At 37.1% G+C, this 22808-nt stretch overlaps 1 protein-coding gene across 12 annotated transcripts in view; it reads right to left on the bottom strand.

The window, feature by feature from the left end:
* Positions 1-1959: 1959 nt before the first annotated feature.
* Positions 1960-22808, bottom strand: part of MECOM (MDS1 and EVI1 complex locus) — a 543943-nt gene continuing 523094 nt past the window's right edge. For 11 of the 12 annotated variants that reach the window (XM_059163528.1, XM_059163532.1, XM_059163529.1 and 8 more), the window contains 7 exons: positions 19760-19926; positions 18611-18688; positions 14517-14686; positions 12157-12301; positions 8205-8441; positions 7191-7374; positions 1960-3549 (listed from right to left, as the gene is read on the bottom strand). In XM_059163528.1, the coding sequence (XP_059019511.1) occupies positions 3415-3549; positions 7191-7374; positions 8205-8441; positions 12157-12301; positions 14517-14686; positions 18611-18688; positions 19760-19926 (1116 nt within the window). In that variant the 3' untranslated portion in view covers positions 1960-3414. The remainder of the gene's footprint in view (positions 3550-7190; positions 7375-8204; positions 8442-12156; positions 12302-14516; positions 14687-18610; positions 18689-19759; positions 19927-22808) is intronic. The other variant, XM_059163536.1, reaches the window with a different exon arrangement.

The following is a 22808-nucleotide window of genomic DNA, read 5'->3' as shown; positions in this document are numbered from 1 at the left end:
TTAACTCTCCTTAAATTTTTCGAGAGCTCTCAACAATTACACTGAAAACTTATGTTTTCGAAGGGCTGAGCTTTAGTTTTCAAAGATACATATTTGTTCAAGAAATATCTTTTAACATTTTTTTCCTAGAAAACACATCTACTTCTGTGGAGTCTGGAGTACATTTCTGTCATATCCTAAGATTTTTTCTCTTACCAGAGTGTCTATGTTTGGGTGTCTGTAGATACACATATGCATACACACATGGGTAGATAAAGGCATATATTATGTTTCCTGAATGACAACCATGAAAATTATAAAATGCTTTGCTTGGGCAGAACTCTTACCAAATCTTTCCAAAAATACATTTTGGTTTTTGGACACTCACAGAAACCCAAAGCAGTAGCAGCAGAAGCAAGTATCATGACCCCGGTTTCCTAGATGAGATTTTGAGAGGTATGTGACTGGCCCGAGACCTCGAAGCCAGTGGAGCGGCAGAGCCAGAACTCAGACCCAGGCCTTGGGTTTCCAAATTCAATAGTGTCTCCACCATATCTCACCAGTCCCCACAGAGGTCCGTGGTGGAGGACTGCTGGCAGAAAGAATGGAAAAATTGCAGAAACGTAAGGCTTGAAAGCCTTTTTGGAATTCGGAGGGACTGAGTATTAGCAAACAACTGAAATGTCATGCTCAAAACCTAGCAAGAATTTAGTAGCATTGAGAGTATTCAAGCTGCTGCAGAATTTATAGGTACATTCTTTAAAAGAAAGAAAAATGTACTGCATGTTTCAGATCCCCATTATGTCCCCAATATTAGTCTTCTCCTTGATAGGTCAGATTTATATTTTATGTAGATTTCCTGAATGTTTTCTCTTAATACACACTTTCTATTAAAAATAACCAATATTTATACCCTATATTTTTAATTCCTATACTACTGACATTTAGAGAGAATGTGAGGAGATTCTCTTTGTATCTGGCAGTGTGGCGAAGAATAAGTAAATGAAGAGATTAGTTTTATTTATTATAATTATTATTATTTCTGTGGGTCATAGTTATTCTTCAATGTGTCATAATTATTTATTCTTCAGGTCTTGTTAAAACCTCTATACTCAGCCAACACTGAAATTTCCATATTCTAAAAACAATCAACATTATATTTAAGGAGTAGAAAGAATTCATAATTGCTCCCCAACCAGAGAATTTATCATATGGAAATATCATTTCTCACATTTCACATGGGTACATATACGAACATAAAAAATCTGTATGTACATATACTAACATAAAAAATCAATTTTGTGCATGAAAATTAAAATTCCACTGCTTGATTAGTGAACATCAGAAAGCTTAAATCTTCAATAAAATTGAAATAGTTGAAGAAATTCTATCTGAAGAATTTTTGTCACAGTAAATAAAGAAAACACAACATCATGTCTATACTCTGATTATAACTATAAAAATGATATTTTGCATGTGGACAAAGACTTAGAAGGAATATAAAAAAGTTAAAGGGTTGGGTATTTTTTTTTTTTTTGGTCTTACGAATCAGTGAACAGTTAATGTAATTAAAAACAAAAATTGAAATCAGAACAACTTTTAGGATGCACTATATAAAGTTGAGTAGAAAAACAGGAGGGTACTCTCTATACTAACTATACTTACTATACTTACTATACTTACTATACTAACTATACTTACACCACGTCCAGGTTCCCTGGACGTGGTGTAAGACCCAGGACCCTGTGGCATCGCACGTGAGCCCTGACTTTGTGCCGCACAGAGAAAATTCAGAAGAATGGGCCAGAGTCCCAATTTCCCGTGGTTCAAGGTCTATCCCTATGTCATCTCAAAACAATACACACATGTTTGACATTCCATGTATCTATCAGGGCATCAAGTTCCCAGACATCATATCTTTAAATCACTGGATCCCTAAAATTGCACAAGAAGGAAAAATATCACACAGTGGAAAAAATAACCAGTTTTGTAAGTCTTTATTTTTTTAGTTGCTCCTCCCATAGTAATGCACTGAAAGGCATAACAGTTTATATTGTACAAAGCATTTGAAGAAAGTACCTCAACTTGCCGATTATTTCAAAATGAGATTACAAACAAACAAACAAACAAAAGAAAAGGAAAACAAATCTGGTTCTTCAATAAAGGGCAAAATAACTGAATACAGTCTGTTATTTACTTCTCTCTTTTAACATAAGGTCTGGAACACTTCATTTTACAAATAGGATTAACATGAACATAACATCGCACAAGCTTGCAGACGACCAGCATAAAATATGGGGTACAGTTTTTAATCAGAAGAATCATGCTTTCATGAAAGAAATTATAATCGTTTATACAATTGAATCGATTTCAGTATTACAAAAACTAAGTTGCATCTATTCATATTTAGCTCATTAAGAAGGAAAACAAAACAACAACAAAAAAGGAATGTTAAGAAAAGCCAAACACCATTTGGCACTCCCATACACAGGTCGAGTCACCTTGGTCCTTGCAATTCAGAAAGGGGCGTGCCTCAGACGTCAGAAAGTAGTGGCTGACTGGAACAGTGCTATTGTAATCAACGAAAAATAGTTTGCCAACAAATAAATACATGATACACACAACACACACAAAAATTAAACATTAAAAAAACAGTGACATGATTGTCTAAAATTAAGATGTTATTACAAGGATTTGGCAAACATTCTATTAGTGTAGTGGTGCAGCGGGACTGGTGATGAACAGGTTACTTCACTGACTTAACCTCTTTGAGCGCTGGAACTTCCATAGTTTACAATATACACATACCCTTTTTCCCTAGTTTTACACAATGTACTTAAGAAGGCAAAAGTTAAGGGGGAACGAGGACTCCCTGTTATCAGTTTCTATAATAATCGAGTGTGCATTTCATCCAACTACTTCCATCTTCAAAGGGTTAAATTACATAAAACTTTAACAAAGAAAAAAAATCATATCTGTAATTAAAAGCAACTGTTCCCAATCATGTGGCAGGTGATCTTGTACAAAAGAGAATTCAGTTTCTACGGAGTGTTCATTCGTGTCAATGCCGCCATCCCCACAGCCCTCGCGCCCGCCCACAGCCCAGAGCAGGGTGGACCAGGACGCCTCCTGCCCGCAAGTTGCTCATTCTCACCGAATCACGTTAAGTTGCATTGACCTTCCAGAAGTCAGCAGCTGCCTTTGCTGTGCAAAACAAAATATCGAGAATAAATAGTTTCTTTTTTCTTTCTTTTCCTCTCTTTTTCTTTCTTTTTTTTTTTTTTTTTTTAAGCATTCAGTTTAAGGTCACCAGACTTTAAATGAGTGACCCTTCAGGTTTCTAAGGCATTCTGCTCAGCAGTCTTTTAAATAGTCCTAGATGAAAGAGCCATGCTACTGTTGGACTTGGTCCCACTCTGGTCGACCTTGGTAATGTCATACGTGGCTTATGGACTGGATGGCACTGGATTCCGCTGCAGCCCTTGCCATACTGTGCCACACATTGGAAGAACTATGGGATGCAGAATGGAGTGACTCCTTGTCGGACAATGACAACATCATAGCATATGCCTGGGGTAAAAAGGAGAGACTCAGTAAGTGGCACTGAAAAACATCACTTTTAATTCAAAGAATATTCTTGGGGGATTGGGACTCAGAGTTAGGAGTATCCCTCATGGATGTGTTTGGAAAACCATGGGCTTCTTTTTGTCATCGTAACGATGTGGTGTTACTGCTGGTCTTCAGTGCCTGGGGATCACAAAAGTACATGTCCTACAGGACCAAAAAAAAAAAAAGAATTGTCCAACCGAAAATGTCAAGTGTCTCCACTGAGAAACAGGAGTCCTCCCCCTACCCAGCATAAATATGTCATCCAGCCACTGTTTGTGCACCTGTTCAAGCCACCAAAAATATTATTGTGTGCTTACGATCGAAACTGCAACGATGAAGGGGACATAGACCTGCTTTGATGGCACTGGGGTCTAGTAGAGGACACCTTCCCATCGACTCCTGCACTTTATAACTGAGAGGGTGACACAGCTTGCCCTGAGTCACAGGGTGACACAGCTTGCCCTGAGTCACTCAAATAGACAGTGGAGAGGCAGAAGCACAAGTAATTTCTGCCCAACTTTTAATCCAGTGTCCTTTCTCTGGTTTTCCTCCATGTTTCAAATATTCAAAGTTGACTACCCAAAACCTTGCAAGCTCAGGTAAATCAAGTCAGCTTTACTGAAAAATAAAATACAACACAAGACCCAACAATGTTCTGACCAACTTGAATGCCAGTGTCTGCCAAGCAGAAGGTACATGGCAGTGCTCTCTGAAGAAGTGCTCTTTCTTCCTTATTATCATGTCAATTCTAAGTAACTGTTCCAGAGAATCTCCCATTTGCTGCCAAGTAAAATAGTCAAATGAAATGTTTGGTCTTGACTTGTGAGTGAACTTTTCACTGTTGATTTGCTATTGTTGGTCTCATCCACTGCTAAACTTGCCTGTCAAAAATGCTGCTGCAGTGGGATCATTAAAGTCCTGCCAAAGACATTCCACTGTCTGTAAACAAAGACCAAATGCCTCTGTTGTTAAGCAGAATTTCATCTCTGAGAGTCATGCCGAGACATGTGGCCAATCTGTGGTTTTTTCCGTAATCATGGCATTCAGTTATAAAATCTGCTCTTGTAGGCTGATTCTGATTTGCTGGGTCATTGCTCTCAATGTATACATTTGACTTTTATGTATGCAATTTACCTTCTGGACCTCTACAAAATCTCAACAGACATATAACAAAAAACTCTTAAGCATCTACTCTACACCAGGCACTGTGCTAGGTCCTAGGGAATCAATGACAAGTAATATACAGTCCCTGTTCTTTTAAGAGTTTTATTTTAAGAGTTTAAAATATGAGCAAGGTGAGCACTAAACTCATTGAACTTTTTATAAAGTACCCGCTTTTAGATATCAAGATAAAGAGTATTCTGTAATTGCTTTAATAAAGCCTATTCCAATATTTGGAAAAATGAAAGGAAACTTAGAGAAAACTTTGGGTTCCTGGCTTCTAAATGACCTCTATTCAATAGCTGTGTGATCTTGGGGAAGTTCCTTTACCTTTCAAGGTCACTTTTCTCCTACCAAATGGGGATCATAATAACAAAAACTTATCTCAAAGGGATGTGAAGGAATTATAAGCATTAACTAACATAGATTGCTGGATATAAAAACTACCTATTGTCATGAAATTAATTTTTAGGATAGGAATTTTCAAAGAGGTGACTATGCAGAATGCAGCCACTGTTGTATTGTTCAGCTATCTTGGATTCAATCACTATAAAAATCAGAGAAAATATATCAATGTTTTGAGTAAGTCATCTATCTCTATTCAGATTCTAGAAAATGGAAAATATAGAATACTTGCCTTTTGGTAATCAAGTAAAATACACATTTTCATGTACAAAGATCCGCTCCTTGAACATCACTGACAGTGAATAACAATTGAATGAATGAATAAAAAGTCTCATGAAATAAAGTTAGCTTGCAAAAAGGCCTGACCATATTTAAACTGATATATACGGCGTGATCAAGTAACATGAAAAATACAACACACTAGCATTTTTTGTGATGGTAATTGTTAGTCCAGCTAGGCAGGGACTTTATGTCACAATGCTGGTACTGAAATAGATCACATCTATAATCTCTGGGTTCTTGACCTTTCTGTTTTCAATCACTCTGGACAGCTTCAGGAATTTTTAGGTACTGTGTCTTATAAGCATTTTGGTGGAATAATTAAAAGAAATGAAATGAAAAGGAAAGGAAAGGAGAAAAAAGGAAAGGAAAAGAAAGGAAAGAAAGCCTGCATCCTCTGATATGTCTCCGATCAATTAGGAAGGAAGAATGGGATACCAAGGGTTTAAAAAAATACTCACTACCTCTGATGGTTATGTCCAAGTAAAAATGAGATGTCTACTCTGGCTAATTTATTGTTAATGTGGGGAACTGGAAAATTAATATTTATCCCCACTGAATCATATACCAGGGAGAGACCTTAGATATGGCCTCTAGTCACCCCACTTTACAATGAAGAAGTGGCACCCACAGTCTTGATGTGATGTTCTTAAGTTCATGCAGCTAGAAGTTCTGAGGGTAAGGAGCTGCCTCTACTTCAATGCAAAACTAACATTCCTTTTGCCTATTATTACCTTACATGATATCTTCAATTTTTACTGAATTGACTGAGAGTTAAGAATTTACATTATCCCACTAGCACGATGTTTTTCCCACCTTAGTTGAGATATGACCACATTTGCTGCTAAGAGCAAATGGCTAAGGCCAAAACATCTCAGCCAAATTGGAAAGCATTTCTAAATGTACGAGCCAATGCAGTCACATGGTTTGAATATGTCAGGCCACCACCAAAGTGGGCTCACCTTCAATTAGACCAAAGTGACCAACAAATATGGTAATAACAGGAAGCTTCTTTTCTTCTTCTTCTTTGTGATTAACCCAAATGAATTGAACAATGTGATTGAGTAGGGATGTCAGCAGAAAGTACTGACTTCCTTTATTCTGTGATAAAGAACTGAGGCTCTTTTAATTGGTATTTATGGATCCTTAAATGGATTTATTTTTGTTTCCACAGTGCTGATAGAATGCCGTAGAACCCAATAAATGTACTATTCATTCATTCATTCATTCATTCATTCAATTAAAAATAAATTGGTTTTCTTTCCAACTCTGCCAGTAAGATGCTACAGACTTCGGGCAACTCATTTCATCTCTGATCCTCAGTTTAATGGTTTTATATCCTAGATGCTATAAATTAGATGACTTGTTAATTTACTAATATAATAAGGGACCAAAGTCTGGAAATACACTTAGGTTGACAAGAATTACAGATGTAAACTAATTAAAAAATCCCTCCGAAGTCATACAGAAACAGGTGCAAACATTATGGACTACCTCTACAGAAGTGAGAGAATTGCAGTCAGGCAAAAGCTACTGGAGGACAAGGTTTGTCATGGAAGCATCTGTGCGGAGGGTAGCCATGTTCATGGCTGTGCTGGGGAACCATCTTGGATTCGGTCATAGGGTCAAGGTAGGAAAGTTTTGAGTCAAGCAACTGAACTTGTTCAGACTCTAGAGCACTGCCCAGAGAGACTATCTGCCTTTTGATGCCCAAGGCACCATGTCGCCATGATGCTGTGCTGCAGGAGAACATGTACCTGTGATTTGGACTTTCTGTGTAACGGCTGTTTAAGTTCCTCCGGCACATGGGAAGCACTAAAAGAAGACAGCTCAGCTTCAGTATATTGATTATCTTCCAGTTTCCTCATTTTGAGGCTATCTGTGAAGTGCCTTATATGATCTAGAGCAGAAAGTCCAGTTTTATATTCTTCCTCTTTATACCTAAAATGAACCAATGGGAAAGCACAGAGGGTTTTTTCTTTCTTTCTCAGTTTGTTATCCAACCAAATCACTTTTCATGTGAATCCATACAGCTGTCAAACTTTGTATTATATTTGCAGTATCAAGAAGCATGCATCCATTACTGGGTTCTTTAAAGTGTCTACACATACTGTATCTTAAAAACATGTTTGTTTTAAGATTCTTCATAACCAAAGCAAATGTAGATAAGAGGTAAAGGCAATGGTGTGGAATCAGCAATGCGGTGGAGACACAATTTATAGTTTATAATGTCCATTTAAAATAAAGCCAGTCATGATAAGACTTAGTGAGCACCCACTCTCCATATGAAAATAGAATATTCTTATAAATTTAACTACTTGGTTCATTTTTTTCCCATTAAAAACCTACCTGTACAGTTTACATATCAAATTAAGTGATACTGATCTCCCTAATATTGGATTAATAACATACAAGATTTTTTAATGAATTAGATAATATTGCCATCTCTATTTTTCTTTGGGTTTTACAGTACAGTCTACGTAAATGATTGGGTACTCATCTAATTTTCATTTATTCTTCTCATCTCAGGTTAATCAGGGTTCCACAGATGCATTTCTAATCTTGTGGATTATGATGGCTACCTTGTTTTCACCCATCCAAAATGAATCCACCAAATACAGTTTTCTAATTCAAATATATTTTTTATGATTCAATGCTCATCAACTGCCATGGCCTGAAATATTGCCCTAATGGAAAAACAGAGCAGAGAGACTTGCAAGCATATGTGTATCTATGCCTACTTATTTACTAATGTCACCCCAGGTACTCACCTCACTGGGGACGTTTTGCAACTCATCTCCAGGGTGCTGGCATCTTCATAGTCATCCTCAGGGTTTCCTTCATGTAAATTGCTTGTCCCTGGTTCTTTCCCCGTTTTTCCAGTAATATCGTTGTCATCATCCTCCTCATCTAACAGCACCTCATCTTCTACTTCTTCATCATCCAGTAAATCTGAATTTTGGCTGGTCACCAAAGCTTTCTCATCCTTAAAATGGCTGCCGTTCATTCTTTCAAAAGCATAAAAAAGAAACAGGTCCCATTATTGGTTTCATTTGTAAACGTGCAGCTGGCTCTCTTCTCATGTCTTCCCAAAAATAGTTCAGGATTTTCAGCACTTCTACAGGCAATTTTTATTGTTTATGCTTTATGGCAACCATGGAAAGTAATGTTACTTCACAAATGAGAGAATGAAGAAAACAATAATTGGGTGATTATTCAGAGGATAAATGGGGCTTCTGGCAGAGCTAGAAAAACTGTCTCAGGCTCCTATTCCTTATCCGACCTTTGCCTGATAAATGATACTGTTATATATGATATAAAAAGCCTACATATGTCTTCTCTACATAATGTTACCTAATTACCATATAAGTGCCCACCATTTAAAATAATAGTTTTCTGGAAAATTCATATCCCTGAACAACACTGACAAAAACTTCAACACAGACACCTAGAGTGAATCAAGGAGTTCAAAGAAAATGTTAAGAGAGCTGTCAGGGAACACGCGGTATTTGATATTTCTAGGTGACATTTGTGGTGTATGCCACTTAGACATCCTGCTCAAGCTTGGAAATGATGGATAGCTCACTTATTTTTACTGTATTCAAACTATCCTCAATGGTCTGAATGTAACAAAGTTCCCTGTTTCTCAAAAGAACATCAGGGTGGGCAATTATCTAAAAATGCAATTGTGCGATTATCTTTTGAATCTTACTTAGCATGCATGTCTCATGTGATACAAAAGAAGAATATTTTATTCTAAAAGTCCTTTGCAATTCTTTAGTTTGTGGTTGTAAGGATTATAGTATGTGATTTAAATGTGAAATTACAAAAAAGTGTTTAATTACAAAGAAGTCCCAATTTGATACATTTGAGAGCATCTATAAAAGCAGGACAAATTTCTCAGGCTTTAAAATAAACAGAAAGAACATATAAATTGAAGGGCGCCTGGGTGGCTCAGTCAGTTTAGCACGCCTGGCCCTTGGTTTCAGCTCAGGACATGATCTCAGAGTTTGAGACATGGAGCACCATGTCAGGCTCCACACTCAGCTCAGAGTCTGCTTATCTCTCTCCTTCCCCCCGCTTGTGCTCTATCTAAAATACATAAATAAAATCTTTAAAAAATATAAAGATGTATAACTGAATTTTAGTTTCATTGTAATATTTAAAAGTCAAAATTAACTTAGTTCCAGATTAATTACAAATGCTTTGAACTACAGAGTATGTCCTCCTAATCTCCTCTTTTTAAATATATGTGACCAGGGAAATTAAGGCACTTCCCCTAAGTTCAGAAAGCTTGTTGAAATTTAAGTTATTGCTGCAGAAATGTGGGCTATTCGCATTTAACAGAACTATTTTTCAGATTATAGGAGATCAGGTATCAGCAATGTAATCCATCACTTTCCCATGTTAAAAAAAAAAGAGATAATTAAATACTTAGATTTTCTGGGGTAAATAAATAAACAAAACAAAACAACGTTGGGTGTGACAGATGCACACAGTAAAAATCTTAAAAACAGTTGTATTATCATTATTAATGTTTTTATACAGCCAATCTCTTAACCACTTTTATCAAAGAATGATTAAAACATGTTTTGCACAGACATAAATTATTAGTTTCCAGATACACTGCCAACTTGCTAGCTTGAATGGATTGAAACTGTTATTTTTTTTTAAATGAAAGAAAAAGTAAAAGAACAAAAGAATGCATGGATGAAAACCAAAAGTAACAAAGCCAACATGATTAAGAAAACCTATTTGTTAATTATGCTTTCAAATGTGGCAATTTATGGGGGATAAATTATTCATCAAAAGTAGCCCCGATAGGAGTTGAGGGGGGGAAGTTAAATGACTCAATCTTCTTACTTCTGTGCTGTTTGGACATGTTGAAGCCAGATGTCGCAGCTATATGTGGGCTCACAAATCTCCAAGAAAGGGCTAGAAAATCTGAAAAGGCATCTCAGAACCCAAATGGTGGTTTTTGTTCAACATTTCCTTTGTGTCATGTAAATGTTATCAAAATGTAAGGCACTACTTACACACTACTTTGTATTTCTGAACATATGCTCATCTCACTCCCTCCATCCTCTGCCTTTCACACACATACACACACACACACATACACACACACACATACACACACACACACACACACACACACACTTGGGCAAGCAGAGGAAAAGATACGTCCAACTGCACAAAGTCATGGCTTTTATCAGACTTCTTAGAATTTGGGAAGGGTCATGTAAAAGCAGATCTTCTCTCTTTTTTCCCCTAAATAAGTTGAAGAAAAGAGGTTCTTCTGTTATATAATTTTATCTGGGGAATCCTATATATAATTTTATCTGGGGAAATAATGTTTATGTGAACTTTGGCTTAATGTAAAAACTACCTTAAATAATTATTTGAATTTTAATAATATCAAAAAACAGAGGACACTAACAATAATACTTGTGTGATGAAAAGTAACGGAGCTTTCAAGAACTATTTCATTTGACATTAAAATTGACTACGCAGCATCCTAACTGAATAGGCTCTTGGATAGTTATGTTAAAAAAAATCTAGTTCTCAATATCAGATATTTAATTATAACTTAGAGATAAGAAGAATTAAATCTGGTAGTTTTGATAAAATAATGTTTCATTAACATCATATAAAATATAAATATTAGGTAAGTATTTATTATTATCAGCAGCATTAAAAGTTTTTCTCTAGGAATGAAGCCATATATGCTTGAGGTTGATAATGATAAGAGGTAAGCAAGGCACCAGGTCACTAAAAACAGAGATGATCACACCCACTGAAACAAACATGCCAGAATTAAATGCATATCCACCTGAGAGAGCCCATAGGTAGTGACAGAATCATACCAAGAAGTCTCAACTGCTTTTTAGGTAAAAGATATTTAAATGATATTCAATAGGTATGTTATATACAGATATGTATATATATACACACACACCTTTTATATATATATGTGTGTGTGTAATATACACATATATATACACATACACACACACATATGTACATCTAGTTATATTATCTGTAATATACACATGATATATAATAGTAGCCACAGCTGAATCAACTGAATCCCTGTGGTGGCTTTCCTTTTTGCTTGGTAAGTTTTGATAAAATAGTCTAATTAGTTATCAAGAACAGCAGAACAGAATGGTGGTAAAAGCATAGGCTCTGAAACCAGATGGCCCAGGTTGAATCCCATTTATTAATTACTTATGTGCCCTCTGGCAAGTTATTTAACCTGTGATGTCTCCATTCCTTCACTGATAAAATTACATAGTAATAGTAGCTGCCTCATAGGGCTATTATAATTAAATTAATTCATACACACAAAGCGCTTTGAAGAGCATTTAGTATTTAATCTGTACTAAAGAAATGCCAGCCACCACTGGTAGAAGTTACAGTGTGTCACAAAAGTGAGCACAGCAAATCTATTTGGAACATACTTATTTCAGAAATCAGAGCGTTTAAAAAGGAAAAACTCAGGGCACCTGGGTGGCTCAGTGGGTTAAAGCCTCTGCTTTCGGCTCAGGTCATGGTCTCAGGGTCCTGGGATCAAGACCCGCATCGGGCTCTCTGCTCAGCGGGGAGCCTGCTTCCTCTTCTCTCTCTCTCTGCCTGCCTCTCTGCCTACTTGTGATCTCTGTCTGTCAAATGAATAAATAAAAAATCTTTAAAAAAAAAAAAGGCAAAACTCAGCTTTACCTCTCTTCTGTGTTCCTGGGAGACTGGCCACTGTGGTTGCTATTCCCAATGAAATTGCGGATTTCTGTGAAGTAAGCATCTTCTTTGTCATCGAGAATGGCACCTGTACTTTCCAGCTCAGAATGAGGCGATGATGTTGCCGTACCTGGGGGTAGAGAGTCTTTTGAGGAAAAGACTACTATTGATATGAACAACTTATTTTGAACCTCATTCCTTCTTCATTTGATCAGTGTTTCCTAAAACAGGCTCTTTGGAATATTAATAATGTTAACTTCAGGAGGCCAACATCTTCCCAAATTACCACAAGCCTGCTGATGAAAGTACCTTGGGGAATATTCTGAACCACTGAAGTCATGTGGCACAGTCTCCCAGAAATGTTTCTCCCACAGCTTCCTTCCATTTCCACTATGGCAAGAGGAGATTTTCACTCATAAAATGAGGAAATGGGGTGAAGCAAATTATAAAGAAGGCCCAAATAGATTCCTCCAGAAGAAACTATATACTCATTCCTGGTTGCAGTCAATATGTATTTATTGCTCCTGTGCTAAAGCACATTACCAAATAAAGACTGAAAACGTGCCAAAAATTCTGTATTCTGATTTGGTGGGTGAGGCAGTGAGTAGACTTAGCACACCAGCCCAGAAACTGAGGTGGGACAGCATTAAAAGGACAATATGGGATCTGCTCATTCTAAGATGATTTTCAGCTTCCTTAACTATAAAGCTAGAATCAGAATACCTTCTCACAGGATGTTTGTGAGGTTTTTATAAATTTACACAACTATAAACACCTTATATGTGGTCAAATTTACATCAACACTTACTTCATGCTGCTTACCTTTCCCGCAAGATAACTACAATCTAACAGTTCATCCTAATAGTCCAGATAACCAAGATAAGAGGGGAGAACAGCTCTCAGCTGAATAAAGTTATCTCGGGTAACAAGTATTGAACTTAGACATGTTACATTTTTAACTCATTTAATTATTTTCCAAATGCTTTTGATTATGGGCACCTGAGTGGCTCAGTTGGTTAAGGAGCCAGTTCTTTACTTCAGCTCAGGTCATGATCTTGGGGTCCTGGGATCAAGCCCCACATCGGGCTCTTTTCTCAGTGGGGAGTCTGCTTGAGCTTCTCTCTCTCCCTCTGCCCCTTCCTCTGCCTCTCTGGAATAAATAAATCTTTAAAAGAACAAAACAAAAACAGCATACTTTTGATTAGAAAAATTATGGGAAAATGCCGTAAGGGTGCACGTGGTTGGAATGTGTGGCCAGTTTAGACTTCGACTGCTTTATACTTCCGTCTCTAAAATCTGGTATCTTGAGACCACAGTCATTTGACTTTGGAAAATAAACAGAGGAAAATAAACAGTAATACAGTTCTATGTAGTAGCCCTCCAAGATTGTAACCCATGTGCCTGTGTACAAGGGGAGAAGGATTAATAATAAAATAATTTCCTTAAGTAAAAATAGCTATTCTGTACAACTTCAACATTTTCCTGCTTTTAAAATCTCTTTTCCTGAACCCATTGCTTGCTCCTTCCCTTGCTCCCAAGGCATTTTCTTGATTCTCTTGAAACAAATTATAGCCACACGGTGTGGCTCCAAACACATATACCAGTTGGCAAATACCAATTAATGATTTATTATCTAACTCTTAGAAGCCAAAGGCAAAGGCAAGAAAAACTACCATCTCTTCTGCTAGCTATGTGCTGGCAAGTCTGACTTAAGGGAAAGCTAGGGATTTTTGGCCACTTTTAACTCAATTCTATATCAGAATTTATGACCCAAACCACACGCCACTGTCATTTGCTATGGGTTGCTCTGATCATGTCAACAATCTTCCATCACGAATCTCTGAAGTTACCCTGGGGATATTCTCTGAAATGTAGGGACCTCTGCAAACACAGCCACGGTTTCTAAGCTAATATTCAGAGCACAATATTCTGGGGCTGCCACTTTGGAAACATTGCCATGCCCGGAGTCCCCATTTTGCACCAATATGCAGAAAGATTTCTCCCTGCAATTTAGGAAATCCTGATTTATAACTCTCCTAGGAGATTGGGTCATGGTTCTCTTTGTTTGAGATTACCCATAATTGAGATGAATCCAGGAGAATAAGAAAACAATCCAAATAAGGTCCTGAGTTGTATATAATTCACCTATCACGGCACTCTATAATTTAAGGGAAACATGCTGCAAATTTTAGGATCTGTTTCTGGTGTCAAAGCGAAAGGAGAGAAGAAAGATCATAATTATCTCTTTTTTAAGAAGTATAGTTGTCATACAATATTATTCATGATTATCTTTTAAAATAAGAAAACTGAGCCATCTTCTCCTCCTAACACAACGGATTACCTACCAGACATGTTCCCATTCTCATGTTTCTTTAGGTGTCTGTCCAAGTTGGTTTGTTGACCGAAACACCTATCACATAAGTGACACTTGAAGGGCTTCTCCTTATTGTGGATGTTACGAACGTGTCTCTGCAAGTTGGAAGAGATGCTAAAGGATCTGTCACAGTATTTGCATCTGAAAAATAAGCACAAAAAAAATATTTGCAAGCAAATCAAAAGATATTTCTCAAGACACGTAAGCCAGATATCCAAAATGATCACCCATAAAACATTTTAGAGAAAATGAAAAAGAAGAACACTATTTCCACAGCCAAGATTTCAATTCCAATAGACTTTGATTCCATTAAAGATTTTCATGACTTTACGAAAAACCATAATAAAGTATCAACAATTTGATTGGTTCCAAATTTATTAGGGTCATCAGTTTTCATGTTTTCAATAAACCTCACAGAATTAAGGACATTAAGAAATAGTAGCGTGGTTTTACCTTCTACTTAGGACAATACCAATAAATCCTTTGTAAACAAACAAGAAACAAATTCACGTATTCTTCAAATTAAGTAAAAGATCACTCTTAAATTCAAAATTGCAGAGTCAGATTGAACAGTTTCTTGGTAGATTCACTTTTCTCAACTGATAAACCTAAAGGAACTTCCATTATCTTCTCAAAAAGAGCAGTAAAGAATCCAAACCTTTAAAAACTGAGCCCACACCAGACAATAAAATTTTCATAATCTGTAGTGATTACAAGCCCCCAGAGCCTTTACTCTAATAAACTTTAAACTATATCTTTTAAAAGACTTATTTATTTATTTGAGAGAGAGACTGTGTAAGAATGGGGAGGGGCTGAGAAAGAAGGAGAGAAGCAGACTCCCCACTGATCAGGGAGTGGGCTGCAGGGCTCAATCCCAGGACATTGGGATCATGACCTGAATGGAAACCAAGGATCAGACACTTAACCCACTGAGTCACCCGGGTACCCCCACCTTTGAACTATTAAAAAAGAAAGTAAAAGTAGAACTAAATTCTACTTTTGGAATAAAATAAAGTCTTCATTATCTCTGCTCTTCTTATTCCCCCCAACTTTCCATTTCTGTTTTTACAGAGTTTGTGGCATTTCTGAACCAGGTTGGTTTTCCAGGAAAACACTTATTATTGATTGGCTAATTGTTTCTGCCTTCCATGTGATTAAAAAAAAATCCTAAGTTATTATGAGGTTCTCCTTTAAACATATATAAAAACATATCCTCCTGACTCCATACACCCCCCAGTTCTTTTTTTTTTTTCTTTTTCACCCTCCAGTTCTTACGGATAAAGAAGAAAAGTGACAATTTATGGGGTAGTCTCCTTTGGCATTTTAAAGTAAAGACTGCATTATTCGTTTGTGTGGCTTTTTTGTATGTGTGTTCTTAAAAAAAAAGAAGAAGAAAAAAAAGAGCTTTCTCTAGATGACTTTTAAGTGAAAATTTTTAACCTAGCAGCCAATCTTGAACTTCTTCTTCCATATGTGAAGGGTCCTTCTCCCACTTCTGAACATAGACTCAGTGGTTCGAGTGCTCTACATCAGAAATCACCCCATTCCACTCGAAGTGTTTGGGTTTCTACGGCTGTCTTTACGTGATGCCAGAAGTCTAGTTAGTTCAGTGGGGAAAATAAATCTGTTAAACTAGTTACTTTGGCATAGTATCAATAAACCAACTCAAGGACTGATTTCATTTTTCCCCCTTAAAAAACTGTCCTGGCATGATGAGGCTCCTCAACTTTCCTCACTTACAATATTAATTTAAAAATGCGTGAGACCCCACATTCATAGTAGTTGTGTTATTTTAGCCTCTGCTTTTGAAAAATATATATATATGAGTCATGGCCTCCTCTGCAATAACTCTGTGGACTCCCAAGGCCCACTACAATGAGAATAATGATACAATTAGCACAATTGTGCTGTACTGAGCAGAACAACCTCAAAAACGCTACTAGAGAAAACTTATATTCCCATCAAACATTTTTCACTCAAAACATTTTCTATGAACATCATGAATTAGAGAGATTTTGCCTTTGACACACTTCCAGCTTTCTGCTCGTATGCAAAGGGGCTCTTCCAAATCTAATAGACAACATCTACACTAATACAGATAAAATCAGCCAATAAGAACACTCTACACAAAAATCATCTGCTATTTTTGTATCTTTCCTCTGCTAATGTCTTGGCCAAAAGTTTTGAGTGCTACTGAATAAAAAAAAAAAAAAAATTATTGCTTTCTGCTCCAATAAATTAGTTAGGGTAGTTAGGAGTCTAAGTTTCTAAAAATTCTTAAAATGAATACATATATCATGACCAATACACTCATTAAGAATTTGGATGTAAACACAAGGGTCATGGGAGCCTTTGAGATTATGGTGTGAGATAAAAACTCTGACATGGGAGCTCCAAATCTGGGTTTTAATTCTGGATCTTTTAATACCAGGCTTTACAGAAGGCAATTAACATCTGTGCATCTGAATTTCTTCACTTGTAAAACAGAGGAGCTAGACAAAAAATTGTTTAAGATCTCTAGCTATGCCAAAATTCTGGCCTGTGTTTTTAAAAATAAACATACCATTTATGGAGTAGACTAAAACCACTGAATTCGAGTACAGAGCAAAATGAGCACAATATAGTCGAGACCAGATCCTTGGCCATAATAAAATGTAAGTGCTGAAATCTTTCCTTCACTGAAGCAGAATTCCTGCGATCTGAAATTTTTCTCAAAAAGGGAAATCACCTAACAATTTCCATTTTTATATCTCTCTGAGATTTATTCTATAAAGTCCATTCTATTAAAGTAGAAGTATCATTTCTGACTAGTAATTTATAAAACATGTAGGAAAGAAAGAATTTAAGAAAACATTTTATTATTTGCTGAGCTTAAGTCCCTCCAGTTTTCTCCTAAAATGTCAATTCTTTTCAAATGAGCATTCATTGATCTGCCCACTTTCTTTTTTCTTATATGTAAGAAAGTCTTTGAAACCTGAAAAATAATTTATTTTAATGGAAAGAGAGAGAATGCAGACAAAAATAATCTTAAGTATATGCACTGCATCAGAATTTCAAGGCAGAATGAAATCACAATGTGACTTAAGGTAAATCACATTTATTCTTTAAAAAATATTTACAACCATGTAGCACTATATGCAAAGCATTGCACATAAAACAATGTAGATTTTATTTTAAAACTGAAGAGGATCTGGATAATTTTCATTCTTTAGTAAACAATAATATTAAAGTTAGACACATGTCCCATGTGTCACGTGGCTGATTTTGACATTTAACAGAATAAGCCAAGAGACAGTTTAGAAATTGTTGGTAGAATTTCCCCTCTTCCTATAACTAGTCTATTTCATCTTTTCTGTTCCTACTTCCTTACCGTCTCCCACTTCTCCAGGTTTAAGGTCTACTCCTTAAACCTCCTAATGGGACCTGGGGACACATATGTAGCTACACCGGGGAAATAAAGTTACACACCGCTTGTTAACTCCTCACAGAGATTAAAGACTTGAGAAAGAGAGGCTGCAATGTTCTGATTACTGTCAATTAATACTGCACCAATTATTGAGGAGAGAGAGCATTAAATAGTTTTTTAAATGGGGGTACCTGGTGGCTCAGTTGAGCGTCTGACTCTTGATTTTAGCTCAGGTCATGATCTCAGGGTGGTGGGAACGAGCCCCGTGTCAGGTTCTGTGCTAGGCATGGAACCTGCTTAATTAGATTTTCTTTCTCTCTCCCCCTCTGCCTCTCCCCACCCCATACTCTCTCTCACTAAAACAATAATAATGGTCTTTAAAAAGCTAACATTTCTTAAATGCTTATTCTATGCTAGATCTAGATCTAGACCCTAGGTCTAGATCCTGCTAGACCTTTTCAACTGAGATGTCCAAAGCCTTGATTTAAAAAATTAGAACTCTTATACCTTTTATCCTAGCTACTAGTCGTTCTTCTTTGACTCAAAATTGCAAGGACATACAGACATGCACTAAATAGCCTCCTTTAAAATTATGGCAATACATCCACTCTAATTACTATAGCATTTACCAAGGTATTTAGTAAAAATCATTGTCAAACCTGTAAGGCTGCTCTCCTGTGTGGGTTCTCAAGTGCCGTGTTAAGTTCGCAGACCTTGGAAAAATCTTGCCACAGTATCTGTTATGAAAGATGTTTATAAGAGAAAGTCAGCACAATCGACTTTATTTCACTCAAGTTGCGTAGAAGCCAGATGCTGATTCCTGATTTAATTAATCTTGCATGGAACTCACATGTCTTTGGTATTTAAAATTTGCAACAAAGCCATTCTATAGATATAAATAACTCCACTAATAAAGGCTGCATTATGAGATCTGGTTGAATTTGCTCATGCATAAGCAAGCACTTTATGAAAATAGACTTTAGTTTTGATGACCCCCATACGCCTCTTTTATTAACTCTGTATCTTTACAGTCACAAAACTGAACCAGACAAGGGGATAAAAAAATGACAAGAGTCTGTGATTCTGGGCTGATGTAAACAGATTTCAAATGTTTCAACTCATTTTACATGTTAGCCGCAGTGACAACTCGGTACATTGAGTGGTATCAGATCAGACAAGATTCGAAGACCCCATCCATCAAGGTATGTTCCTATAAAAGCTTTTCTGGAAAGAAAGTGACACATTTTCCAAAGAGCAGATAAATTGATATGCCTGAGTCAGATGCCACAAATTTCCGAAGACAATTCAGAAATTATAAGCACAAATTATTGAACGGAAGAAAAAAAGAAAAAAAGCAAGCTTTACTGTATTACTGATGGGTAACAAGAAACTTATTAACTAGCTTTCTTCACTTATCGACCCTATTAGTCCTTTGTTAATGGCCTTATTCTTCAATGCCATGACAATTAATAAATGTATGCTCGAAGACAGTAGTATTATACCTTTGGATGAAAATAATTAACTGTGAAAGAAAATTCATAAATATCAAAGTGAAACAAGTATTTGGACTCTTTCCAACCTCATTTATCACAACCAAATGGCCTGTGTTAAAATTCTCATTTAATAATAATTTTTTAAAACCACTATTTTTGTATCTCCCTAAATAAAGAGTACTTTGAAGTGCTGGAGATCTATCATGGTCACGATTAATCATCCAATCAAGAATAATTTCCAAAACAAACAGCAGGGCCTTTTGCAATCAGAGGGGAGACCTGGGGAAAGCGGGCTGTCACGGGCCCTGCGGTCACCTGCAGGTGTAGCGTTCTTTCCCTTTCCGAAGGAGGTTCTCAGGCAGGGCATTGGGAGGCGCTCTGAAGTTGAACATGGAGGGAACTGACTGCAGAAGTTCACTGGCCTCCGGTTTCAGGGCACTGAAGCTCTCCAGCTTCTCCGCCATGTTCTCAATAGCTGACATCTGAAAGGTAAGAGTACAAGACCGTGAAGGACAAGTCCGATGTCTGTTCTTCCATAATCATCTCTAGCAAACCAAGAAATCGTTAAGAAAGGGGAAGCATCACATCAGCTGACCACGGTGGACGGGAGAAAAAGGCTGCAGTGTCCCAAAAATAGACAGACAATGAGAGGACTTGTTGACTTAGGAAATAACAAAGGTAGAGAACCATGCTTATAGAATGCTGGGTGAACTTCTTCAAAAGACCTTGGTTAGGCCATTTTGTCATAATTTGATATAGACCCGAGCAATGAAATACATGAGCGATAATAAAGCTTTTTTATTAAATTAAGAGACAACATTACCATTACATTATACATTATACTATACACTACACATTAGTGAACTGCACATTCACGGAGAGATCCCGCATGCCTTGCCTTGGTAATAAAAACCATAGGAAGCATGGCACTCCACATAAAGAATTCATAGCACCAAACACATCAAAGTTTCAGCTGTGTTCCAAAGTTACAGCTTAAGCCAAATGTGTGTAGTGTAGAAAGAAAAAAATTAAGGCGGAAGAGGTGTTTCGTCCAAGACTAGGTTAACTTAATATCTGGATATACTACGATTTTAAGTGGGATCATATACAAGGAATTTTGAAGAAATATTACTTTGTTCCGAGCAAAGACTGAGTTGAAATGACAGTTCATGATACATTATCATGACTTCATGTTACAGAACTTGGCACAGGCATTATAAGGGGAGTAGTTAGCCTAACCACACTCTTAGAGAAATAATCTTAAAACACTATCCTGCCTAATTCTTCCCCTCAAACAACCTAATTTATTTTGCTTATAATCTTCACGCTTCTGTCCACCTGCACATACATCTGACAGTCACAATCGGAGGGTGGCATTTCCTTTGAAAGCCAGCTTGATCCTTACCATTCTCAGTTAGAAGGGCTCTCCCCTTTCCTTCAACTCTCCCAAAATGTTAAGTTTCCTTAGTGCTCATATTTTATTTGGAAGCTGCTTACTACTGAATTTTTAAGTAGAAAAGCAAACTCTCAGGCCATCCTGTTAAATCAACTCACCCATTATTTATTTGGTTCTCAGGCACTATGCCACTGGAGAACTCAGAAAGCTGTTAAAAAGGTGTTTGCACTCTAGATGCACTCTGAGTTTCTCAAAGAGCTGGGGTGTTAGACCAGGAGACTCCACGCAAGGACAAGAACAGTAACAACTGCACATTCAAACAACTGCTTAACCCAAGGGGAGGATTCTTTCACTGATGGGATGGCAGGACCGAACTGAAGGCCTAATTTATGAGCTCAGGATAGAAAGAAAACACAACACTTTGCACTCAAAATGAAAATTAACAAAATCTCTATTCCGTGGCCATGCAGCTGGACAGAATACCAGTGACTCCTTATGGTGAAGCAAAATCTTCACAGAACGGCCGGACGATGATTCTTTTCTTACAAAGGGAACAGTGTACGTGCGATCCTTCAAATGACTATTCATGTTGTAGTTAGCTCTCTCTTTTCCCTTTATCCCGGAGCCTGCCCTCTCATTTCATGCCCGGACTCCTAATGCTAGCTACAAATTGCAACGTACAGGGTACCACTGCCAATTTGCCAAATGTCTTTCATCAAACACCGTGCAAAAAAAATCTCAGAGGAAAGTCAAGATACATTTACTTGTCAGACAACAAATGTGAACGCATTGGGAGGCGGTAGGGGCTCTAAGCTCAGGGGTTTGATTCATAATCACTCAGCTGCTAAAACATTCTCCACAGATGCAAGTGGACAGCACATTTGTCACTATGAAGGATTTTGACACCTACTGATCACAGGGCAGAGATATGGAATGATGATGCTGCTCAGAGAGGTTGGCGGAAACTCTGTCCCTGCAGAATACGGCCATTATCCCCCTCCAGCCGGAACATTAGCATTTTCATCTTACTTTGGGTTTTATTTATTAAAAATCAATCCAGAAATATTTTATGATACTATTTTATTTGCATTTATTCCTCCTAATTGTTTCTTGCAGAAAATCATTTTGATATTCCACCCTCGTGGAATAAATTGTCTAAGTGAAAAATGACCTCTGGCCTTCAAGCTGATTAACAGAAACAAGCAAGGGTCAGGGTCACAATCCCATATATTTATTGGGAAGAGTAAGTGCATGGGTGATGATTATTAATGTTTTATTTATGTACATTTAATATTTGAGTAAAGTTTCATTATCTAGAGGTTTTAAATCATCTGAGTGTCCGCCCTGCTGACACACTCAGATTCCTGCAGTAATATATCTTATAGAAACACTTTGCCTTTTATATGGAAAATAGCTTACTCATGACTATTATTCTCGGCTTTCATCTCTAGCACATATAAACTACACGTTCTTCAGGTTATTTAAGAGCAAGTGGCTGTTGAGAAATGTGTCTTGCTTTAGTAGTGGCTAATACCTCCTTTTGAAGAAAGATCGCTGTGATTACATTACCTCAAATTATTTCAATTTGGGGAAACTCTCAAGAAACAAGAAAATACACTATGGGCTTGATGACTAAACACTGACATTCTTAAAGATAACAGGAAAAAGAATGGGGGTGACCTGAATGCTTCTCTTAAAAGCCACCACCTACCTTGGTTTCTCATATTAAAGGGAAAGAGGATTAAATAGGAGTGAGGAAAAGGGAGAGAAGGAAGATGGGAAGTGAGCCAAGGATAGGATAGTTATTAACACCATGTGCACACACAAGCGTGCACACACACACGCACACCCACACCCACACCCCACTCTGTCCAATTAGCAACCACCAAACATAAAAGTCACCACCGAATCCTCCCTTTCATCTTTGTAAGATTTGCTCTCACAGCACTTGACCTCAGTTGAAAAGAA

The sequence above is a fragment of the Mustela lutreola genome, chromosome 2, assembly GCF_030435805.1.
Source record: "Mustela lutreola isolate mMusLut2 chromosome 2, mMusLut2.pri, whole genome shotgun sequence".
Lineage (NCBI taxonomy): Eukaryota > Metazoa > Chordata > Mammalia > Carnivora > Mustelidae > Mustela > Mustela lutreola.
The sequence above is the reverse complement of the archived record's forward strand: the minus strand, read 5'-3'. Positions and strand labels throughout refer to the sequence as shown.